Source organism: Capricornis sumatraensis, chromosome 10, assembly GCF_032405125.1.
Source record: "Capricornis sumatraensis isolate serow.1 chromosome 10, serow.2, whole genome shotgun sequence".
Taxonomy (NCBI): Eukaryota; Metazoa; Chordata; class Mammalia; order Artiodactyla; family Bovidae; genus Capricornis; species Capricornis sumatraensis.
In genome coordinates this window covers 26,917,092-26,939,884 of record NC_091078.1, presented here as the reverse complement: position 1 = coordinate 26,939,884, position 22,793 = coordinate 26,917,092, and the positions used below count along the sequence as shown (strand labels likewise).

Sequence of the window (22,793 nt, the reverse complement as noted above, 5' to 3'; positions counted from 1 at the left end):
AAATATTTTTAAAAATCCCTTTCAATATGTTTTATTACAATGCTAAGTATAGAATATGGTAAAAAATTTCAAAATATCTCATATAGCAATATATAAAGGGAATAAAATCTTGAGTTTAAGCCTTCAAAGGTTGCTCTGTAGAATTTAAATCTAGTAGGATCTGAGATTTGATAAATTATTCCTCCTTTTACTTCCTTTTTAGATATAGAAACGCCAGCCTTTTCTTTTGGGAGGCAGGAAAAAAATGGCCTTATCTAATGGAAAAGTAATGAAACACTTTAAACCAGCAAACAATTCTCTGTCAAATCTTAGACAAGTAATATAGTACAGCATTGTTTCAATATTGATAGTTGAAAGCTTTTCATTGTTAAACTGATAGCAGAATACTAACTATGTTGAAAACTGCAATATAGAGCCACATTATCCCATGTGTTATACAAGTCAGAGATATAAATGTGCCATGTTCACTCATCAAGACATTACAATTAAACACTTTACCAGTAAATAAATTAGCAAGCATAGGTATATGTAATACGAACATGCTAACAATAAAGGCCCAGTATGAGATATTAAATGGGTACATTCTGCTCACATAAAACCTGTATATTGAAGATGTTTCTTACCACATATACTATTATAATGCTCCCATTCAAAATAATCTATTATGTTAAGATGCTTATTTAACTTAGTATATATTATTAAATATTTGAAAAAAATCTTTCACTATTCCAAGCAGTGACCTATTTGATTGTCTAGAACAGGTGTCATTCCTCTTTTACATGTTAGCTCTCAGATATTAAAAATTAGCTATTACCTCCTCCCTGCCTCCCAACCTCCTTCTCAAGCTGTCCTTCCACAGGCTAAACACACCTAGCTCCATCAGTGTTTTCTCATCATTTCCAGTTTTCTCACCCTCATGACTTTCTACTCTCAAGCTAAGTCTAGTAATTGAAATATGTTCTAAGTATTAAATTACTCTTACTTTATTCTGCCCTAGATATCTATCCTCTATTTCGTTGCATACATCACATTTCACTGAAGATTACAAGAGGCTACACTTATTACTAGGAGAGTAAAAATTCTAAAGTACAAGTCACTCTTTGGGATAATATGTGCAATTCCATTTTTGCTTCAGATCTTCATATCTTACACAATGAATTCTAAACAGCAAATGTAATACTATTTATACTTTAAAAATTAGACTGGCAGATTTTATCTCCAAAGCATTAAATACTATAGAAGTAGCCAGACCTGAGAACCTAGTTGTCATCACTTTATTACTTTGACAGCACAAAAAAGTCATGAGATTCTTTAATTTTTATTGGAGTATTGTTGCTTTACAATGTTTAGTTTCTACTGTACAGCAAAGTGAATCAGCTATACGTATACGTATACTCCCTCTTTTTTGATTTCCTTCCCATTTAGGAAGGAACCATAGAGCAACTGAGTAGAATTCCTTGTGCTATACAAGAGGTTCTCATTAGTTATCTATTTTATACATAGTATCAACAGTGTCGATTCCAATCTTCCGATTCATTTCTCCTCAAATGTCATGAGATTCTTACTCCACCAACTCTCTCTTTTAGCATAATAAATTATTTTACATAATTTGAGGAATGAAAACATGAAATCATCTAACAGTAGTTGATATCTAGACTATACTATTCTCACATTTTTACTCCTCTTTCCTGTTTTTGTCTACACAAAAATTTTAAAATGCCAGTGTGTGTGTGTGCATCCTAAGTTGCTTCAGCTATGTCTGACTCTTTCCGACCCTATGGGCTGTAGCCTACAAGAATACTGGAGTGGGTAGCCACGTCCTCCTCCAGGGGATCGTCCCAATCCAGGGATCAAACCTGTGTGTCCTGCAGCACCTGCATTGAAGGCAGATTCTCTAATGCTGAGCCACTGGGGAAGCCCTTAAAATGCCAGAATCATTTCTAAAAGTAACACAGTCTCTACAAGACAGACTCTAAACCAAGAGCAGTTAGGAAAGTAGTGAAAATTTTAGCTGTAATCAGCAAATGAGAGGAAGCTGTTGTCTTTTAAGTTACATACCTAAGATCAGCTGAAATTTTAAAATAAAGAAATGCAGTACATGCAGGTAAACGTGTAACAAATATTTAAACATCTACTAGTGTTAGTTGCTCAGTCGTGTCCAACTCTTTGCAACCCCATGGACTGTAGTCCACCCAGCTCCTCTGTCTATGGAATTCTCCAGGCAAGAATGTTGGAGTGAGTTGCAATTCCCTTCTCCAGGGGCTTTTCCCAACCCAGGGATCAAACCCAGGTTTCCTGTATAGGCAGATTCTTTACCATCTGAGCCAACAGGGAAGACCCATTTAAACATCTACTGAGTGCCAATGGACAATACTTAAGGAAAACAAGTTCTGAAAAATCCAAGAAAGCCCTGGAAGGAGTCCCCTGGTTCCCCGCAATAAACCTGAAACCTATTCAGGCTTCAATTTTCTCATCTTAAAAACAGAGAGAAATAATTTCTACTTCACTGGGTTGTTATGAAAAATAAATAAAACCATATGGTATTCGGAAGCTAATCAATAAATTTATTTCCCTTTTCTGCCCCCTCCCCAACCATCACTGTAATAACTGGCCAAGCCATGGATCAGAGTATGCTTATAAAAATTAAACTGAGGACTGCAGATATTAACTATTTTAGAGAGTTCTCAGTAACAGCTCCTAAATGTCTAGGATTAGGATCTAATCCTAGTTCCTAATATAACTCTAGGATTATCTCAAAGAGCTGTAGAAATAACTTCCTATTGTTTAAAAATGGTTTTACTTTGCAATTCTATAGAAAAGTATCATAAAGACATAAAATACTGGTTGAATCTAACAGTAGGCTTAGTTTGCTTAGAAACAGCCATTATCAATAGTCCACATTTTCAATACAGTTTCAATATTTTTGTTGATAAAATTCCTCCTTAAATTGAGAATATTAGAACCTCATATATTTTACATACTATAACTCTGTTACATTACTATCACATTGTTTTTATAATCCATGTCATTGAATTGTATTATTGAAACTGAAAAACCATATGTGCTGTTTTAAAAAAAACCCTCTTTGGATGATGTCCAAAATGATATAATGAATCGGGAGTTAACAGAAGTCTACCTAAAAACGAATCTCTTTTTGAACATTTCACTATTTTATGATCATTACTATCCTAGAGAAGTTTTTTTTACTCATATAGCTTATTATCCTTTTGATCGGAGAGACTGCCTTAAGCCATTCAACCTGGTATTTTGAGAAAATGTGGTTTACTTGTTTTAGGGACCAGAACTTAAAAGTAACAGGCAATGATACTAGAAATTCACAGGTATTATCAGTCATGCACTGGGAAAAAATTGACAGAAAAAAGCATCAATGCATTGATGATATACTACCATTTTATTTAAGAGCATACAAATTCTTAATACAAATTATACAACTGTAATTTTAGTATTTAGTTTGCTATGTACATCCTTTCATGCTACATGAATATACTACTAGAGAATCCAAATGTCAGCTTACTAAGATCAAAGAAATGCTGCCAGAAGGCTTCCATCCACTTCTGAAGATCTTCTCTATTGTCAGCTGAAAATATATGAATTACAGCCTGTCCAGCAACAGGGTTGATGACAGAGAAATTATGAATTCTTTTCATTTTATCCTTATCCACTGCTCGAATTCTGGTTTCCTAAAAATTAAGACAAAATTGGTGTTTAACAAGAGACTATTTCTGTAATGATCAAGTAAATGTGTTATTGCATAGCTACCATGTTTATATCAGATGCAATTACAATCTTATTGCTGATCAGTTGAAATTTAAAACATGTAATTTTGAGAATTTTCAATATACAAGCTCAAATCAAGAAAGTTTTTTTAAAAATACATTAAAAATACTGAGTAATGTTTCAAAGTATACTACATGTAGCCCTAATGTTAAATTACATGAGATTAAAACATAACCTCTGTTGATCTCTCAGTTTAAGTAGGAGTTTGTTGTCTTTTATATACATCTTAAAATTTGTAATAAAACAAGTAAGCATGTTATAACTGTAATGAGTTATGTTAACCGTATTTCCAACAGTAATAAAATAATCAGTAAAGTATGTTTCTTATTCTAATATTCACTCATAAAATAGTGTTATCAGTTAAAGCAGTAAAATCATAATGTAACATTTACATAATGTAGTAAATAGTAAAGTTAGGCTTTCATTATTAACATTTATTTCATACGTAACATTCATTTACCAAGCTCATAGCTAAAGATCCATAAAGTAATATAAATTTGAAAATGGTACAAAAATATTTTCTAAAATGATGAATGCACCACTTTATAACAAAGGCAACAGCTTCATACATGCTGATAGTCTAAACCTTTTCTTTAAATTTTTTTCAGTGTTTATTTTTGGCTGTGTTGGGTCTTTGTACTGCACGTGGGCTTTTCTCTAGCTGCAGCAAGCAGGGCGAGGGGCCTGGGGTGTTAACTCTTCATTGTGGTGCACGGGCTTCTCACTGAGGTGGCTTCTCACATTGAGGAGCACAGGCTGTAGGCAAACAGCCTTCAGGAGTTGCAGCTCGAGAGCTTTAGAGCACGGGCTCAGTTGTTCCAGGGCATGTGGATTCTTCCCAGATCAGGGATCGAATCCACGCTCCTGCATTGGTAGGCAGATTCTTACTCACTGTGCCAGCAGGGAAGTCCCAATCTAGGAAAAAGGGAAGTCCCTTTTTTCTGAGTGGCAGTAGTATGACACTGTGTGATCCACCTTGTGTTTATGGGTAGAAGAGACTATTCCCAAGTCACATATATGCATTGATTCGTCTCGTGATAAGCTAGCAACTACAACTAGTTTCCAAGGAACTATGGATAAAAGTCTGAAATAGACCTATAAAGCAAAGATAGTGATCTGGCTGCCTGGACAATGACTGACACTTACATTTTTCTAGTGCAATGCTGTTCACTAGAAATATGTTGTGTGCCCCATAAGTAACTTAAGATTTTCCAGTAACGAAATTTAAAAAAGGTAAAATGCAACTAGTAAAAATAATTATGTAATAACATATTATTTTAAAATAATATATTTTTATAACCCAGATATTGAAAATATTTTAACATGTAATTGACTAAAAGTGTTGAGATATTTTACATAGTTTTCTTCACTAAAGTCTCAAAAAATTCCAGTCTGTATTTTACAGTTACAATATATCTCAACTTGGACTGGCCACATCTTAAGCACCGAACAGACACAAATGGCTAGCGGCAACTATACTGACAAGAGCAGTTCTAGAGCTGGATGGTTAAGCCTACTGTAATGAATGCAGAATACTTGGCTGGCAGTTACAAAGGCTGATTCAGAGTGGGAAGAAATTATTCACTTTATACTGAATATAGAATGAAGAGAATCTGTGTGTAGAGACACACACCAAAACCGATGTATACATTTAACGATGTCCTACGTGGACATTTGAGAAGTAGCAAAGAGTTTGGAAGAAAAGCTATCCATTCGCCGACAAACAGATAAATATGAGCAGGTGAACACCATACAGATGACATAAATTATTTTCTGAAGGAACTCCTATTTAAAAATCACAAGAAAAAATGTATGCCATAGAAAGTAGTTCAGTTCAGTCACTCAGTCATGTCTGACTCTTTGCAACCCTGTGGATTGCAGCACACCAGGCTTCCCTGTCTATCACCAACTCCCGGAGATTACTCAAACTTATGCCCATTGAGTCGGTGATGCCATCCAACCAATTATCCTCCACTGTCCCCTTCTCTTCCTGCCTTCAATCTTTCCAGCATCAGGGTCTTTTCCAATGAGTCACATCTTCGCATCAGGTGGTCAAAGTACTGTAGTTTCAGCTTCAGCATCAGTCCTTCCAATGAATATTCAGGACTGATTTCCTTTAGGATTGACTGATTGGATCTCCTTGTAGCCCAGGGGACTCTCAAGAGTCTTTTCCAACACCACAGTTCAAAAGCATCAATTCTTTGGAGCTGAGCTTTCCTTATAGTCCAACTTTCACATCCATGGAAAAACCATAGCTTTGACTAGATGGAGCTTTGTTGACAAAGTAATGTCTCTGCTTTTTAATATTCTGTCTAGTTTGGTCATAGCTTTTCTTCCAAGGAGTAAGCATCTTTTAATTTCATGGCTGCAGTCACCATTTGCAGTGATTTCGGAGTCCAAGAAAATAAAGTCTCTCACTGTTTCCATTGTTTCCCCATCTATTCACCATGAAGTGATGGGACCAGGTGTCATGATCCCAGTTTTCTGAATGTTGAGCTTTAAGCCAACTTTTTCACTCTTTCACTTTCAGCAAGAGGCTTTTTAGTTCCTCTTCACTTTCTGCCATAAGGGTGGTGTCATCTGCATATCTGAGGTTATTGATATTTCTCCCGGCAATCTTGATTCCAGCTTGTGCTTCCTCCAGCCCAGTGTTTCTCATGATGTACTCTGCATAGAAGTTAAATAAGCAGGGTGACAATATACAGTCTTGATGTACTCCTTTCCCAATTTGGAACCAGTCTTCTATTCCATGTCCAGTTCTAACTGTTGCTTCCTGATCTGCATATAGGTTTCTCAAGAGGCAGGTCAGGTGGTCTGGTAGTCCCATCTCTTGAAGAATTTTTCACAGTTTGTTGTGATCCACACAGTCAAAGGCTTTGGCATAGTCAATAAAGCAGAAATAGATGTTTTTCTGGAACTCCCTCATTTTTTCGATGATCCAGCGGATGTTGGCAATTTATCTCTGGTTCCTCTTCCTTTTCTAAATCCAGCTTGGACATCTGGAAGTTCACGGTTCATGTACTGTTGAAGTCTGGCTTGGAGAATTTTGAGCATTACTTTGCTAGTGTGAGATGAGTGCAATTGTGCAGCAGTTTGAACATTCTTTGGCATTGCTTTTCTTTGAGACTGGAATGAAAAATGACCTAGAATTTTGAGCATTACTTTGCTAGTGTGTGAGAGGAGTGCAACTGTGCAGTAGTTTGAACATTCTTTGGCATTGCCTTTCTTTGGGATTGGAATGAAAACTGACCTGAAAAATGGTGAGTACAAGGACGTGTGCTCATTTTCTCCTGTGAGAACTCCAAAACTACAACTCCTTGCTGAACAACTGTTTACTGAAGAATGTTGGATTCCACCAGAAAAGATACCCCATGTCCAAGGGCAAAGGAGAAGCCCCAGAAAGACGATAGGAGGGGCGAAATTGCATTTATAATCAAACCCCTTATCCACCAGAGATGCTCAGAGGGCTCAAACAAACCTTGTGAGCACCAGGACCCACAGACCACACAGAGACTGAGCCAGAGCTGTGTTTTGAGTGTCTCTTGCAAAGTGCCTGCTGCAGGGGCAGGGGCTCTGGGTGCAGCAGACCTGCGTATGGCATAAGCCCTTTTGGAGGAGGTCACCATTAACTCCACCATAGAGCCACCAGAACTTAACACAGGACTGGGGAAACAGACTCTTGGAGGGCAGAAACAGAACCTTGTATGCATCTGGACCAGGAGAAAGGAGCAGTGACCCCACAAGAGACTGACCCAGACTTACCCGTGAGTGTTCAGGCAACTCAGGCAGAGGCGTGGGTCAACAATGGCCTGCTGCAGGGTCGGGGGCACTGAGTGCAGCAACGGATGCATGGGACCTTCTGAACAGTGGGTCACCATTACCTTCATTACCTCCACCATAGTTTGGCCTCAGGTCAAACAACTGGGAGGGAACACAGCCCTGCCCAACAACAGAAAACTGGATTAAAGATGTACTGAGCCCCACGCCCAAGGTAAGAGAAACTCAAGTAAGATGGTAGGTGTTGCAAGAGGGCATCAGAGGGCAGACACACTGAAACCATACTCACAGAAAACTAGTCAATCTAATCACACTAAGACCACTGCCTTGTCTAACTCAATGAAACCAAGCCATGCCTGCAGGGCAACCCAAGACGGGCGGGTCACGGTGGAGAGGTCTGACAGAATGTGGTTCACTGGAGAAGGGAATGGCAAGCCACCTCAGTATTCTTGCCTTGAGAACCCCATGAACAGTATGAAAAGTCAAAATGATAGGATACCAAAAGAGGAGCTCCCCAGGTCATTAGGTGCCCAATATGCTACTGGAGATCAGTGGAGAAATAACTCCAGAAAGAATGAAGGGATGAAGCCAAAGCAAAAACAATATTCAGTTGTGGATGTGACTGGTGATAGAAGCAAGATCTGATGCTGTAAAGAGCAATATTGCATAGGAACCTGGAATGTCAGGTCCATGAATCAAGGCAAATTGGAAGTGGTCAAACAAGAGATGGCAAGGGTGAATGTCGACATTCCCTAGAATGTCAGCAAACTAAAATGAACTGCAATGGGTGAATTTAACTCAGATGACTATTATATCTAATACTGCAGGCAGGATTCCCTCAGAAGAAATGGAGCAGCCATTATGGACAACAAAAGAGTCCGAAATGCAGTACTTGGATGCAATCTCAAGAACGACAGAATGATCTCTGTTCATCTCCAGGGCAAACCATTCAATATCACAGTAATCCAAGCCTATGCCCCAACCACTGAAGAAGCTGAAGAACCTGAAGTTGAACAGTTTTATGAAGACCTACAAGACCTTTTAGGACTAACACCTAAAAAAGATGTTCTTTTCATTATAGGGGACTGGAATGCAAAAGTAGAAAGTCAAGAAACACCTGGAGTAACAGGCAAATTTGGCCTTGGAATGCGGAATGAAGCAGGGCAAAGATTAATATAGAGTTTTGCCAAGAAAATGCACTGGTCATACCAAACACCCTCTTCCAACAACACAAGAGAAGACTCTACACATGGACATCATCAGATGGTCAACACCGAAATCAGACTGATTATATTCTTTGCATCCAAAGATGGAGAAGCTCTAGACAGTCAACAGAAACAAGACCAGGAGCTGACTGTGGCTCAGATCATGAACTCCTTATTGCCAAATTCAGACTCAAACTGAAGAAAGTAGGGAAAACTGCTAGACCATTCAGGTATGACTTAAATCAAATCCCTTATGATTATACAGTGGAAGTGAGAAATAGATTTAAGGGCCTAGATCTGAAAAACAGAGTGCTTGATGAACTATGGAATGAGGTTCGTGACACTGTACAGGAGACAGGGAGCAAGACCAGCCCCATGGAAAAGAAATGCAAAAAAGCAAAATGGCTGTCTGGGGAGGCCTTACAAATAGCTGTGAAAAGAAGAGAGGCAAAAAGCAAAGGAGAAAAGGAAAGATATAAGCATCTGAGTGCAGAGTTCCAAAGAATAGCAAGAAGAGATAAGAAAGCCTTCCTCAGGGATCAATGCAAAGAAATAGAGGAAAACAACAGAATGGGAAAGACTAGAGATCTCTTCAAGAAAATTAGAGATACCAAGGGAACATTTCATGCAAAGATGGGCTCGATAAAGGACCGAAATGGCCTGGACCTAACAGAAGCAGAAGATATTAAGAAGAGGTGGCAAGAATACATGGAAGAATTGTACAAAAAAGATCTTCACGACCCAGATAATCATGATGATGTGATCACTAATCTAGAGCCAGTCATCTTGGAATGTGAAGTCAAGTGGGCCTTAGAAAGCATCACTACAAACAAAGCTAGTGGAGGTGATGGAATTCCAGTTGAGCTGTTTGAAATCCTGAAAGATGATGCTGTGAAAGTGCTGCACTCAATATGCCAGCAAATTTGGAAAACTCAGCAGTGGCCACAGGACTGGAAAAGGTCAGTTTTCATTCCAATTCCAAAGAAAGGCAATGCCAAAGAATGCTCAAACTACCACACAACTGCACTCATCTCACATGCTAGTGAAGTAATGCGCAAAATTCTCCAAGCCAGGCTTCAGCAATACGTGAACTGTGAACTCCCTGATGTTCAAGCTGGTTTTAGAAAAGGCAGAGGAACCAGAGATCAAATGGCCAACATTCGCAGGATCATGAAAAGGCAAGAGTTCCAGAAAAACATCTATTTCTGCTTTATTGACTATGCCAAAGCCTTTGACTGTGTGGATCACAATAAACTGTGGAAAATTCTGAAAGAGATGGGAATACCAGACCACCTAACCTGCCTCTTGAGAAATCTGTATGCAGGTCAGGAAGCAACAGTTAGAACTGGACATGGAACAGCAGACTGGTTCCAAATAGGAAAAGGAATACGTCAAGGCTGTATATTGTCACCCTGCTTATTTAACTTCTATGCAGAGTACATCATGAGAAACGCTGGGCTGGATGAAGCACAAGCTGGAATCAAGATTGCCGGGAGAAATATCAATAACCTCAGATATGCAGATGACACCACCCTTCTGGCAGAAAGTGAAGAGGAACTAAAAAGCCTCTTGATGAAAGTGAAAGAGGAGAGCGAAAATGTTGACTTAAAGCTCAACATTCAGAAAACGAAGATATTGGCATCTGGTCCCATCACTTCATGGCAAATAGATGGGGAAACAGTGGAAAAGTATCAGACTTTATTTTGGGGGGCTCCAAAATCACTGCAGATGGTGAGTGCAGCCATGAAATTAAAAGACGCTTACTCCTTGGAAGAAAAGTTATGACCAACCTAGATAGTATATTCAAAACCAGAGACATTACTTTGCTGACTAAGGTCCATCTAGTCCTGTGGTCATGTATGGATGTGAGAGTTGGACTGTGAAGAAGGCTGAGCGCCAAAGAATTGATGCTTTTGAACTGTACTAAAGCTCCAGTACTTTGGCCACCTCATGCGAAGAGTTGACTCAATGAGAAAGACTCTGATGCTGGGAGGGATTGGGGGCAGGAGGAGAAGGGGACGACTGAGGATGAGATGGCTGGATGGCATCACGGACTCGATGGACATGAGTCTGAGTGAACTCCGGGAGATGGTGATGAACAGGGAGGCCTGGGGTGCTGCGATTCATGGGGTCGCAAAGAGTCAGACATGACTGAGCAACTGAAAGAACTGAGCATAGCCCCGCCCATCAGAACAAGGCCCAGTTTCCTCCTTAGTCAGTCTCTCTAATCAGGAAGCTTCCATAAGCCTCTTATCCTTATCCATCAGAGGGCAGTTCAGTTCAGTTCAGTGGCTCAGTCCTGTCAGACTCTTTGCGACCCCTTGGACTGCAGCACGCCAGGCCTCCCTGTTCATCACCAACTCCTGGAGTTTACTGAAACTCATGTCCACTGAGTCAGTGATGCCATCCAACCATCTCATCCTCTGTCATCCCCTTCTCCTCCTGTCTTCAATCTTTCCCAGCATCAGGGTGTTTTCCAATGAGTCAGATCTTCGCATTAGGTGGCCAAAGTATTGCAGTTTCAGCTTCAGCATCAGTCCTTCCAATGTATATTCAGGACAGATTTCCTTTAGGATTGACAGGTTGGATCTCTGTGCAGTCCAAAGAACTCTCAAGAGTCTTCTCCAACACCAGAGTTCAAAAGTGTCAATTCTTCGATGCTCAGCTTTCTTTATAGTCCTACTCTCACATCCATAGATGACTAATGGAAAAGCCATAGCCTTGACTAGACAGACCTTTGTTGGCAAAGTAACGTCTCTGCTTTTTAATATGCTGTCTAGGTTGGTCATAACTTTTCTTACAAGGAGTAACTTTTAGTTTCATGGCTGCAGTTACCATCTGCAGTGATTTTGGAGCCTCCAAAAATAGTGTCTGCCACTATTTCCACTGTTTCTCCATCTATTTGCCATGAAGTGATGGGATCAGAGGGCAGACAGAATGAAAACCACAATCACAGAAAACTAATCAAACTGATCACATGAACCACAGCCTTGTCTAACTCAATGAAACTATAAGCCATGCCCTGCAGGGCCACCCAAAATTGATGGGTCATGGTGGAGAGTTCTGATAAAACATGGTCCACTGGAGAAGGGAATGGCAAACCACTTCAGTATTCTTGCCTTGAGAACCCCATGTAGTTACAAAGCTTTGAAATTTTGAAGTATAGTAAAATATAAGGACTGGTAACTTAGAGACAGTCTATCCTGTCATTTTTTTAAAAAGTAGGAATGTATCTTCAGAGGATTGTTATTACTTATGGCCAATATTGTTATTTTATTGTAATAGGATCTTTTTACACTCTTATGCCTTGGAATAAACTTGAGGAGTTAACTTCCTTAAGTAATTACTTATACAGTATTTAATAATGCTGCCCTAAATGGCATCTGGAGCCTTTGAATACATGTAATCAACCTTTTCAGATATAAACCTTATTATCATTAGCAGAGAATGACTTAAATCTCAAAATAATTTTTGATATATTCCTTTCAAACTAAATAAAAGCTGTTGCAGATATGGAGGGCTGGGGTGACAACACTCTACTGCTGTTAATATTGAAAAACAAACCTGAATGCTAAAACACAAACTATTCTTATTTCGTATTGTTGCTGAAACTGCGATTCCCTCCATTCAAATCGATCTTAATACAAATTCTGACTATCATTTGTACTAGGTTGGTACAAAAGTAATTGTGGTTTTGGACCGTGAACTGAAAATCATTATAACTAGGCTTAAACACATCTTTATTAATCAAAATAGGAACCATTACAATAACACATTTTTGCCAATGAGAAATAAGTTTGTTTATTCCTACAAAGTAAAAATTCACGCTTTACAATTCAATGAAGTCTTGGAAAGCATTTTCTGCCTCCTACTGGTTGTGGAAGTGTTTTCCCTGCAAAAAGTTATCAAGATACTAGAAGTGGTAATCTGCTGCCAAGCTGTCAGGTGAATATGGCAGATGAGTAAAAACCTCATAGCCCAATTCATTCCACTTGAAGCACTGGTGTGTGACGTGAGGTCAGGCGCTGTCATAGAGAAGAACTGGGAACTCTGTTGACCAGTGCCAGCTGTAGGCATTGCAGTTTTTGGTCCATCTCACTGAGTTGCTGAGCATACTTCTCAGATGTAATGGTTTCACTGGGATTTAGAAAGCTGTACTGGATCAGACTGGCAGCAGACCACCAGTGACCATCACCCTTTTTGGGGTGCAAGTTTGGCTTTGGAAAGTGCTTTGGAGCCTCTTCTCGGTCCAATCACTGACTCAGCTATTGCCGGTTGTCACATAAAATCTACTTTTTGTTGCATGTCATAATGCAGTTTAGAAATGGTTCATTCTTCCTGCATAGAATAAGAGAAGCTGAAACTTTACCATGACAATTTTTTTTTGATTCGTTGTCAGCTCATGAGGCACCCACTTATCAAGCTTTTTCACCTTTCCAATCTGCTTTAAATGCCAAATGACCATAGCATGGCTGAAACTGAGTTCTTCAGCAACATCTTGTGTGAGTTTAAGTGGATCAACTTCTATGATCCTCTCAACTGGTAGTTGTCAACTTCAGATGGCCAGCCACTGTGTTCCTCATCTTCCAAGCTCTCGTCTCCTTTGCAAAACTTCTTGACCTACCCCTATACTGGATGTTTGTTAGCAGTTCCTGGGCCAAATGCATTTTGTTGACGTTGCGAGTTGTCTGTGCTACTTTCTGATGCACTTTGAACTCAGTTCAGTTCAGTTCAGTTCAGTCGCTCAGTTGTGTCCAACGCTTTGCGACCCCATGAATCTCAGCACGCCAGGCCACCCTATCCATCACCAACTCCTGGAGTTCACTCAGACTCACATCCATCGAGTCTGTGATGCCATCCAGCCATCTCATCCTCGGTCGTCCCCTTCTCCTCCTGCCCCCAATCCCTCTCAGCATCAGAGTCTTTTCCAATGAGTCAACTCTTCGCATGAGGTGGCCAAAGTACTGGAGCTTCAGCTTTAGCATCATTCCTCCAAAGAAATCCCAGGGTTGATCTCCTTCAGAATGGACTGGTTGGATCTCCTGGCAGTCCAAGGGACCCTCAAGAGTCTTCTCCAACACCACAGTTCAAAAGCATCAATTCTTTGGTGCTCAGCCTTCTTCACAATCCAACTCTCACATCCATACACGACCACAGGAAAAACCATAGCCTTGACTAGACGGACCTTAGTCGGCAAAGTAATGTCTCTGGTTTTGAATATACTATCTAGGTTGGTCATAACTTTTCTTCCAAGGAGTAAGCGTCTTTTAATTTCATGGCTGCACTCACCATCTGCAGTGATTTTGGAGCCCCCCAAAATAAACTCTGATACTTTTCCACTGTTTCCCCATCTATTGCCCATGAAGTGATGGGACCGGATGCGACGATCTTCGTTTTCTCAATGTTGAGCTTTAAGCCAACTTTTTCACTCTCTCCTCTTTCACTTTCATCAAGAGGCTTTTTAGTTCCTCTTCACTTTCTGCCATAAGGGTGGTGTCATCTGCATATCTGAGGTTATTGATATTTCTCCCGGCAATCTTCATTCCAGCTTGTGTTTCTTCCAGTCCAGCGTTTCTCATGATGTACTCTGCATAGAAGTTAAATAGGCAGGATGACAATATACAGCCTTGACGTATTCCTTTTCCTATTTGGAACCAGTCTGTTGTTCCATGTCCAGTTCTAACTGTTGCTTCCTGACCTGCATACAGATTTCTCAAGAGGCAGGTTAGGTGGTCTGGTATTCCCATCTCTCTCAGAATTTTCCACAGCTTACTGTGATCCATACAGTCAAAGGCTTTGGCATAGCCGATAAAGCAGAAATAGATGTTTTTCTGGAACTCTCTTGCTTTTTCCATGATCCAGTGGATGTTGGCCATTTGATCTTTGGTTCCTCTGCCTTTTCTAAAACCAGCTTGAACATCAGGGAGTTCACGGTTCACGTATTGCTGAAGCCTGGCTTGGAGAATTTTGTGCATTACTTTACTAGCATGTGAGATGCGTGCAATTGTGCAGTAGTTTGAGCATTCTTTGGCATTGCCTTTCTTTGGAATTGGAATGAAAACTGACCTTTTCCAGTCCTGTGGCCACTGCTGAGTTTTCCAAATTTGCTGGCATATTGAGTGCAACACTTTCACAGCATCATCTTTCTGAAATTGAAACAGCTCAACTGGAATTCCATCACCTCCACTAGCTTTGTTTGTAGTGATGCTTTCTAAGGCCCACTTGACTTCACATTCCAAGATGGCTGGCTCTAGATTAGTAATCACATCATCATGATTATCTGGGTCGTGAAGATCTTTTTTGTACAGTTTTTCCGTGTATTCTTGCCACCTCTTCTTAATATCTTCTGCTTCTGTTAGGTCCATACCATTTCTGTCCTTTATCGAGCCCATCTTTGCATGAAATATTCCCTTGGTATCTCTAATTTTCTTGAAGAGATCTCTAGTCTTTCCCATTCTGTTGTTTTCCTCTATTTCTTTGCACTGATTGCTGAAGAAGGCTTTCTTATCTCTTCTTGCTATTCTTTGGAACTCTGCACTCAGATGCTTATATCTTTCCTTTTCTCCTTTGCTTTTTGCCTCTCTTCTTTTCACAGCTATTTGTAAGGCCTCCCCAGACAGCCATTTTGCTTTTTTGCATTTCTTTTCCATGGGGCTGGTCTTGCTCCCTGTCTCCTGTACAGTGTCATGAACCTCATTCCATAGTTCATCAAGCACTCTGTTTTTCAGATCTAGGCCCTTAAATCTATTTCTCACTTCCACTGTATAATCATAAAGGATTTGATTTAGGTCATACCTGAATGGTCTAGCAGTTTTCCCTACTTTCTTCAGTTTGAGTCTGAATTTGGCAATAAGGAGTTCATGATCTGAGCCACAGTCAGCTCCTGGTCTTGTTTCTGTTGACTGTATAGAGCTTCTCCATCTTTGGATGCAAAGAATATAATCAATCTAATTTCGGTGTTGACCATCTGGGGATGTCCATGTGTAGAGTCTTCTCTTGTGTTGTTGGAAGAGGGTGTTTGGTATGACCAGTGCATTTTCTTGGCAAAACTCTATATTAATCTTTGCCCTGCTTCATTCTGCATTCCAAGGCCAAATTTGCCTGTTACTCCAGGTGTTTCTTGACTTTCTACTTTTGCATTCCAGTCCCCTAGAATGAAAAGGACACCTTTTTTGGGTGTTAGTTCTAAAAGATCTTGTAGGTCTTCATAGAACCGTCCAACTTCAGTTCTTCAGTGTTAATGGATGGGGCATAGGCTTGGATTACTGTGATATTCAATGGTTTGCCTTGGAGACAAACAGAGATTATTTTGTCGTTTTTGAGATTGCATCCAAGAAAAAAAAATCACTAGATTTTGCTTTTTGTTTAACACCATTTCTATAATCTAAAATAAACACAAAATAAACAACAAGTAATGTCATTGGTAAAAAGATATAAAGCAAGAAGTGCACATTAAAATGATGTATAACCTAACCACATTTAAGAATGTATTCCAATATCAAACAACAAAGTTCAACAATGCAAAACCGCAATTAAATTTGTACCAACCTAATATACAGACTTAAAATGGATTTAATTTTTAAATAAGATTTTTATAGATGAGTAGGCTGAATTTTTAATATTACCAATATACTATTTCGAACAAAAATAGCTATGTGGAAAATGACAACTTGATCATTTATATGCTTCTACAAGAAAACAGTACAACATAAAAATACTGAGCACTCCATTAACTCTGATAGCCATAAGTTCAGTTTAGTTCAGCTGCTTAGTTGTGTCCAACTCTTTGCGACCCCGTGAATTTCAGCATGCCAGGCCTCCCTGTCCATCACCAGCTCCCGGAGTTCACCCAAACTCATGTCCATCGAGTCGGTGATGCCATCTAGCCATCTCATCCTCTGTCGTCCCCTTCTCCTCCTGCCCCTAATCCCTCCCAGAATCAGGGTCTTTTCCAATGAGTCAACTCTTCCCATGAGGTGGCCCAAGTATTGGAGTTTGAGCTTCAGCATCAGCCCTTCCAATGGCTGATAGCCATGCTGCTGCTGCTAAGTTGCTTCAGTTGTGTCCAACCATGTGCGACCCCATAGACGTCAGCCCACCAGGCTCCCCCGCCCCTGGGATTCTCCAGGCAAGAACACTGGAGTGGTTTGCCATTTCCTTCTCCAATGCTTGAAAGTGAAAAGTGAAAGTGAAGTCACTCAGTCGTGCCTGACTCTTAGCGACCCCATGGACCACAGCCTACCAGGCTCCTCCATCCATGGGATTTTCTAGGCAAGAGTACTGGAGCCATAAGTACCACTAAACCTTTATAACACGAGAGGATTTTTAAAGGTACAAATGAAACAGAAGATATCATCTGAATTAACTTCAATATGTTATCATCCAACATAATTTAACTAATGAGAAACTTTTTTCAACCAATAAAATGTATATCAAAGAAAAAGTGATTAAAAAGTTTCTGATAATGTCAGGAAGTTCATGCAATCAGTTTTTCACTGTAGAAAAAGTATCAGTAATAGTGCTCAGGACTTCACTTCCCAACAAAGAATGAATTATAAAATACATACATGGTGCATTTTAGGACTGTTATCACTATAGGCTCACACAGTGTATACATGTGGTGAGTTTCTCCTCTCAGCAGGGTATGAAGGCGAGCAATGTGGGTATTGTTGCCCCCATTATTTACACCAACTAAAATATTGCCTGGTACCCACTAATTGATTGAAAAATATTTGATGAATAAATGCATAACAAAAGAATCACTCAGATAGCAATTAAAAGTTTGCTACTGAAAGACTCAGATCCTAGAGATAATCCATAGTCAGTCTTTATAGATGAGGAAACATGTTCTAAGTGTTCTCTCCAAGGTCAATTTCTTGTTTTCCTTTTGCTAATTCAAAAACTTTTAGCTGATTTGAGAGGCTTTAGAATAATACAAATACAATCTGAGAAGTCAATTTTGTAACAAAATACAATTAACTCAAGTCAAAAAGTTTTTCATTATTTTGAGTTAAAACTGTACTTTAACTTCTCCATTTCTGTGGTAACGGAAAAATACCATATCAGAAACAGATTTATAACTTGTTAATCTTACTTTTGAATATGTGACTTTTAAAATGTCTACTATATACTCTGATTTTTATACTATATACTATGATTTTTAAATACTCTTTCCTATTAAATGAAATCAGAGTTCTTTAGAGAACTCTGGTTCATTCCCACCCTGACTCAAGAAATAGGATAAGCCTGGAACATCTTTCCTACCAGAAATCAAAGATTACTGAGGTTGTATCAAAAAGACTCAAGAGTAAACTTGAAGACGCTTCCAGAGCCAATTAGAGGGCAACTGAACATCAATAAGAATTACTACAGAAATGGTCCAATGCATGGAAAGTCTTTAAATCCACAAATTCATATGATATTTAAAAACTAACTCATTGATCACCTCTGAAGGATGCTGGTGAACCACCTCATAGTTTTGATAACTAGTGTATTAATTGTTGGAGAAGACTCTTTAGAGCCCCTTGGACTGCAAGGAGATCAACCCAGTCAACCCTAAAGGAAATCAACCCTGAATATTCATTGGAAGGACTGATCCTGAAGCTCCAACACTTTGGTCACCTGATACAGAGAGTTGACTGTTTAGAAAAGATCCTGATGCTGAGAAAGATTGAAGGCAGGGGGAGAAGTGGACGATAGAGGATGAAATGGTTGGATGGCATCACAAATTCCAAGGACATGAGTTTGAGCAAGCTCTGGGATATGGTGAAGGATAGGGAAGCCTGGTATCCTGCAGTTCAGGGGCATGCTGCAGAGTCGGACATGACTGAGCGACTGAACAACAATGAAGTATATAAACGCAAAAATACAAGCATTTATCCCGCCTTTCCTTTAACAATTGTCCTTCAACCTAATAGCTGATAAAGCTGAGATACGCCAGCAAATAAATGAAGAAAGAATGTTAAAAATAGCACCAGCTTGGAATCCCTGATGAAATAAAGAATTTATATACTGTTCATCAACAGACATTAATATGACCGGAAGACTCAGACAGTATTATACATCTCTTGATAAAAACAGTCACATATATTCTTACCAACCAACCAACTGTTGTTATTGCTTAGTCACTAAGTCATATCTGATTCTTTGTGACCCCATGGACTGCAGCACAGTGGGCTTCATTTGTCCTTCATTATCTCCCAGAGTTTGCTCAAACTCATATTCATTGAGTTGGGGATGTCATCCAACCATCTCCTCCTCTGTCACCCCCTTCTCCTTTTGCCTTCAATCTTTCCCAGCATTGGGGTCTTTTCCAATGAGTCTGCTCTTTGCATCAGGAGACCAAAGTATTGCAGCTTCAGCATCAGTCCTTCTAATGAATATTTAGGGTTAATTTCCTTTAGGATTGACTGGTTTGATCTCCTTGCTGTCCAAGGGACTCTCAAGAGTCTTCTCCAACACCACAGTTCAAAAGCCTCAATTCTTCAGTGCTCAGCTTTCTTTATAGTCCAACTCCCACATCTGTACATGACTACTGGAAAAACCATCGCTTTAACTACATAGACCTTTGTTGTCAAAGTGATGTCTCTGTGTTTTAATAAGCTGTCTAGGTTTGTCACAGCTTTTTTCCTAAGGAGCAGGCATCTTTTAATTTCATGATTGCAATCACTGTCCACAGTGATCTGAAGCCCAAGAAAATAAAATCTGTCACTTTCCACTTTTTCCCCATCTATTTGCCATGAGATGATGGGACTGGATGCCATGATTTCAGTTTTATGAATGCTGAGGTTCAAGCCAGCTTTTTCACTCTCCTCTTTCACTCACCCTCATCAAGAGACTTTTTAAGTCCTCTTCTCTTTCTGCCATTAGGGTGGTATAATCTGCATATTTGAGGTTGTTGATATTTCTCCTGGCAATCTTGATTCCAGCTTGCAATTCACCCAGCCTGGCATTTCACATGATGTACTCTGCACAGAAGTTAAATAAGCAGGGTAATGATATACAGCCTTGATGTATTCCTTTCCAAATTTAACCAGTCTGTTGTTCCATGTTCAGTTCTACCTGTTGCTTTTTGACCTGCATAAAGGTTTCTCAGGAGGCAGATAAGATGGTCTGGTATTCCCATCTCTTGAAAAATTTTCCACAGTTTATTGTGAATCACACAAAGGCTTTAGTGTAGTCAATGAAGCAGAAGTAGATGTTTTTCTTGAACTCTCTTGCTTTGTCCATGATCCAGTGGATGTTGGCAATTTGATCTCTGGTTCCTCTGCCTTTTCTAAATCCAGTTGTATGTCTGGAAGTTCTTGGTTCACATACTCTTGAAGTCTAGGTTGAAGGACTTTGAGCATTACCTTGCTAGCATGTGAAATGAGCACAACTGCACGGTAGTTTGAACATTCTTTGGCACTGTCTTTCTTTGGGATTGGAATGAAAACTAACCAATGAACAAACCTAAACCTGCTTCAGAAACAGAAAGAAAAAAGACAACTTGAAGATGCACTCAGCAAACTCTGGACTATGAAAACTGTGTAAGATAAATGACCAAATTTCCTCACCAAACAAATAGTGTGTAATTGTGTGTGTGTATATGTAAGAGAGAAGGCAGGGTGATGGTGGAATGAATGCCAACTGATTAAGAAATTTAGGAGACCTAATCAGTCAACTGCAGTATATGGGCCTTATTTGGATCCTGATTCAAACAGCTGTTAAAAAAATCCCAAGACAGAAATTTGAACACTGTCTGGATTTTTGATAACATATTATCTTTATATATAACTATAGATTTTCTTAAGTATGGCAATAGTAATATTTACAAGTAAAATGATATGATTGCTAGAATTTGCTTCAAAATAATCCTATGGTGGAGGTGATATTCTTTCTACAGATTGTCTTGAAATTTTTTCCAAAAAAAAAAAAAAACCATTACATACAACTACAAAAATGAACTGCCTGCTTTCTTACTTATAATACAGAGATAAGACTGCACTCATACCTTCCTCAGAAACATGTTATAAAGATAAGCGAGTTCTTTGAAAGATGTCTGGGCTAAACTCTTATTAATCAGGTATGAAGACAAAATTGTTGATGGCTAAAAACAAGCTTTAGAACTTATACATACTCTAATGACAAAGAAAGTATACCTTCTACAAACATATGGCAAGGAATATTTGAAATAAAGCATAAGCATAAGTTAAAATAAGTACTGGGTGTAATTAGTATTAGTGTGATATAATTATTTTCAATTTATGTCAATGAAATCAGATGCAAACTCCGAAGAAACAGGTTGCTTAAAAAATTATTTTTGCTGTATTTAATAAAGGACAATCTAAACAGTTGATAGGGTTCATACATTAAAAGGACTAACATAATCAGAAGAAAATCCCATGTGCTTCATGATAATTTTACTTGCTAGGGTCCATGATAAATATAATGGTTAAAAGTCATTTCAAGACAATTTAACAAAGGACTATCATACCAACTAGTGTTATTGACTTGTTTAGTACAGATTTTATTATTCATTAAAATGAAGTCATGCATAGTATTTAAATCAAGAAAAGACTATTGATCTCAAAGACTCACACTTCTTTTCCATTCCCCTCCCCACCCCACTGGCAATGGATAAAACTCTGGCTAATAAAATGCTTTCAACAATGTATAGGAGATTCAGTGGCTCCAGTTAAGTACCCTTTATTGAGGATGTCTAGCTCAACAACATTCATAGGGAAGTTTTTTGAAGTTAAACAATCACTTTGAAGTAAATCATCCTTTCAAATTTGGATTGAAAAGAAAAGGGGAATAGCTTTTAGGCTTTTCTTTTCTTAATGTGACTATTTCCACAGATGGCTCCCTCTGAAATTAATGAACTGACTTAGCCTCACAGGAAATGCCATTTAGAAGGACAAGAATTATAGTCATAGAAAAGATCCTATGATCAAAATAGCAGAGCTATTATTTATATACCTTAGCAACTGTAAAATTTATGCTTTTACATAATTTTTAAAGTAGCATTAAGCAAAATTACTATTTTCTAAATCATGAGAAGACAATCAAAGAAAGGAATTTTACTTTTTATTTGATATTTAACATTATTAAGCATAAAAAGAAAGATCTTAGAGACCCAGTATTGGAAATACACTAACAAGTGAAACAAAAACACTATTCTTAAAAGTTTTATGTGGTGCTTATCTGCTCTGCTGCTAAGTCGCTTCAGTCATGTCTGACTCTGTGCGACCCCATAGATGGCAGCCCACCAGGCTCCACCATCCCTGGGATTCTCCAGGCAAGAACGCTATAGTGGGTTGCCATTTCCTACCTATGAGAAAATACCAACTTGGCATTTATCAATGATCCTATTTAAGAACACATTAATAGCACATCTTCCCTTAGAAATTTACAAAGTAAGCAAAATAACTAAAACATCTACGTTATACTTCCCTCACGGCTCAGACAGTAAAGAGTCTGCCTACAATGTGGGAGACCAGGGTTCAATCCCTGGGTCAGGAAGATCCCCTGGAGAAGAAAATGGCACCCCACTCCAGTACTCTTGCCTGGAAAAATCCCATGGATGGAGGAGCCTGGTGGGCTACAGCCCATAGTGTCACAAAGAGTCAGACACAACTGAGCGACTTCACTTACTTACTTACTTACCTTATATTTAAAAACCAAGTAATTTAAAACACTGAGTAGACTGCATGATTTGAAATTTATGAGTTTATCACAATATTGGAGGTGGGACAGGACAACAGAAATGGCACTCATATGCTACATCTGGGGGAGGTAATTCTACTCTAATACATGTTGCCAATGTCAATATAATGTCAACATGTAAGACCAACTCCTTATTCTGAAAATCGGTCATTAACATTAAACATGCATCTAGCCTTTTCAGGAGTGACATAATTCATTCTTCTTTACAAAAGAGCATCAGCTAACACATATAGAGGAGGCACAGTAAGGAGAACAATATACGCAATCTCCGAAGTAATAACTGATCTAGATAAGGGCAATCAGTTC

At 39.0% G+C, this 22,793-nt stretch overlaps 1 protein-coding gene across 1 annotated transcript in view; it reads right to left on the bottom strand.

The window, feature by feature from the left end:
• RTKN2 (rhotekin 2) overlaps nucleotides 1-22,793 on the bottom strand; it is a 127,763-nt gene that overhangs the window by 3,278 nt on the left and 101,692 nt on the right. Inside the window, exon 11 of the mRNA XM_068982337.1 lies at nucleotides 3,536-3,701. Within this exon, the coding sequence (XP_068838438.1) occupies nucleotides 3,536-3,701 (166 nt within the window). The remainder of the gene's footprint in view (nucleotides 1-3,535; nucleotides 3,702-22,793) is intronic.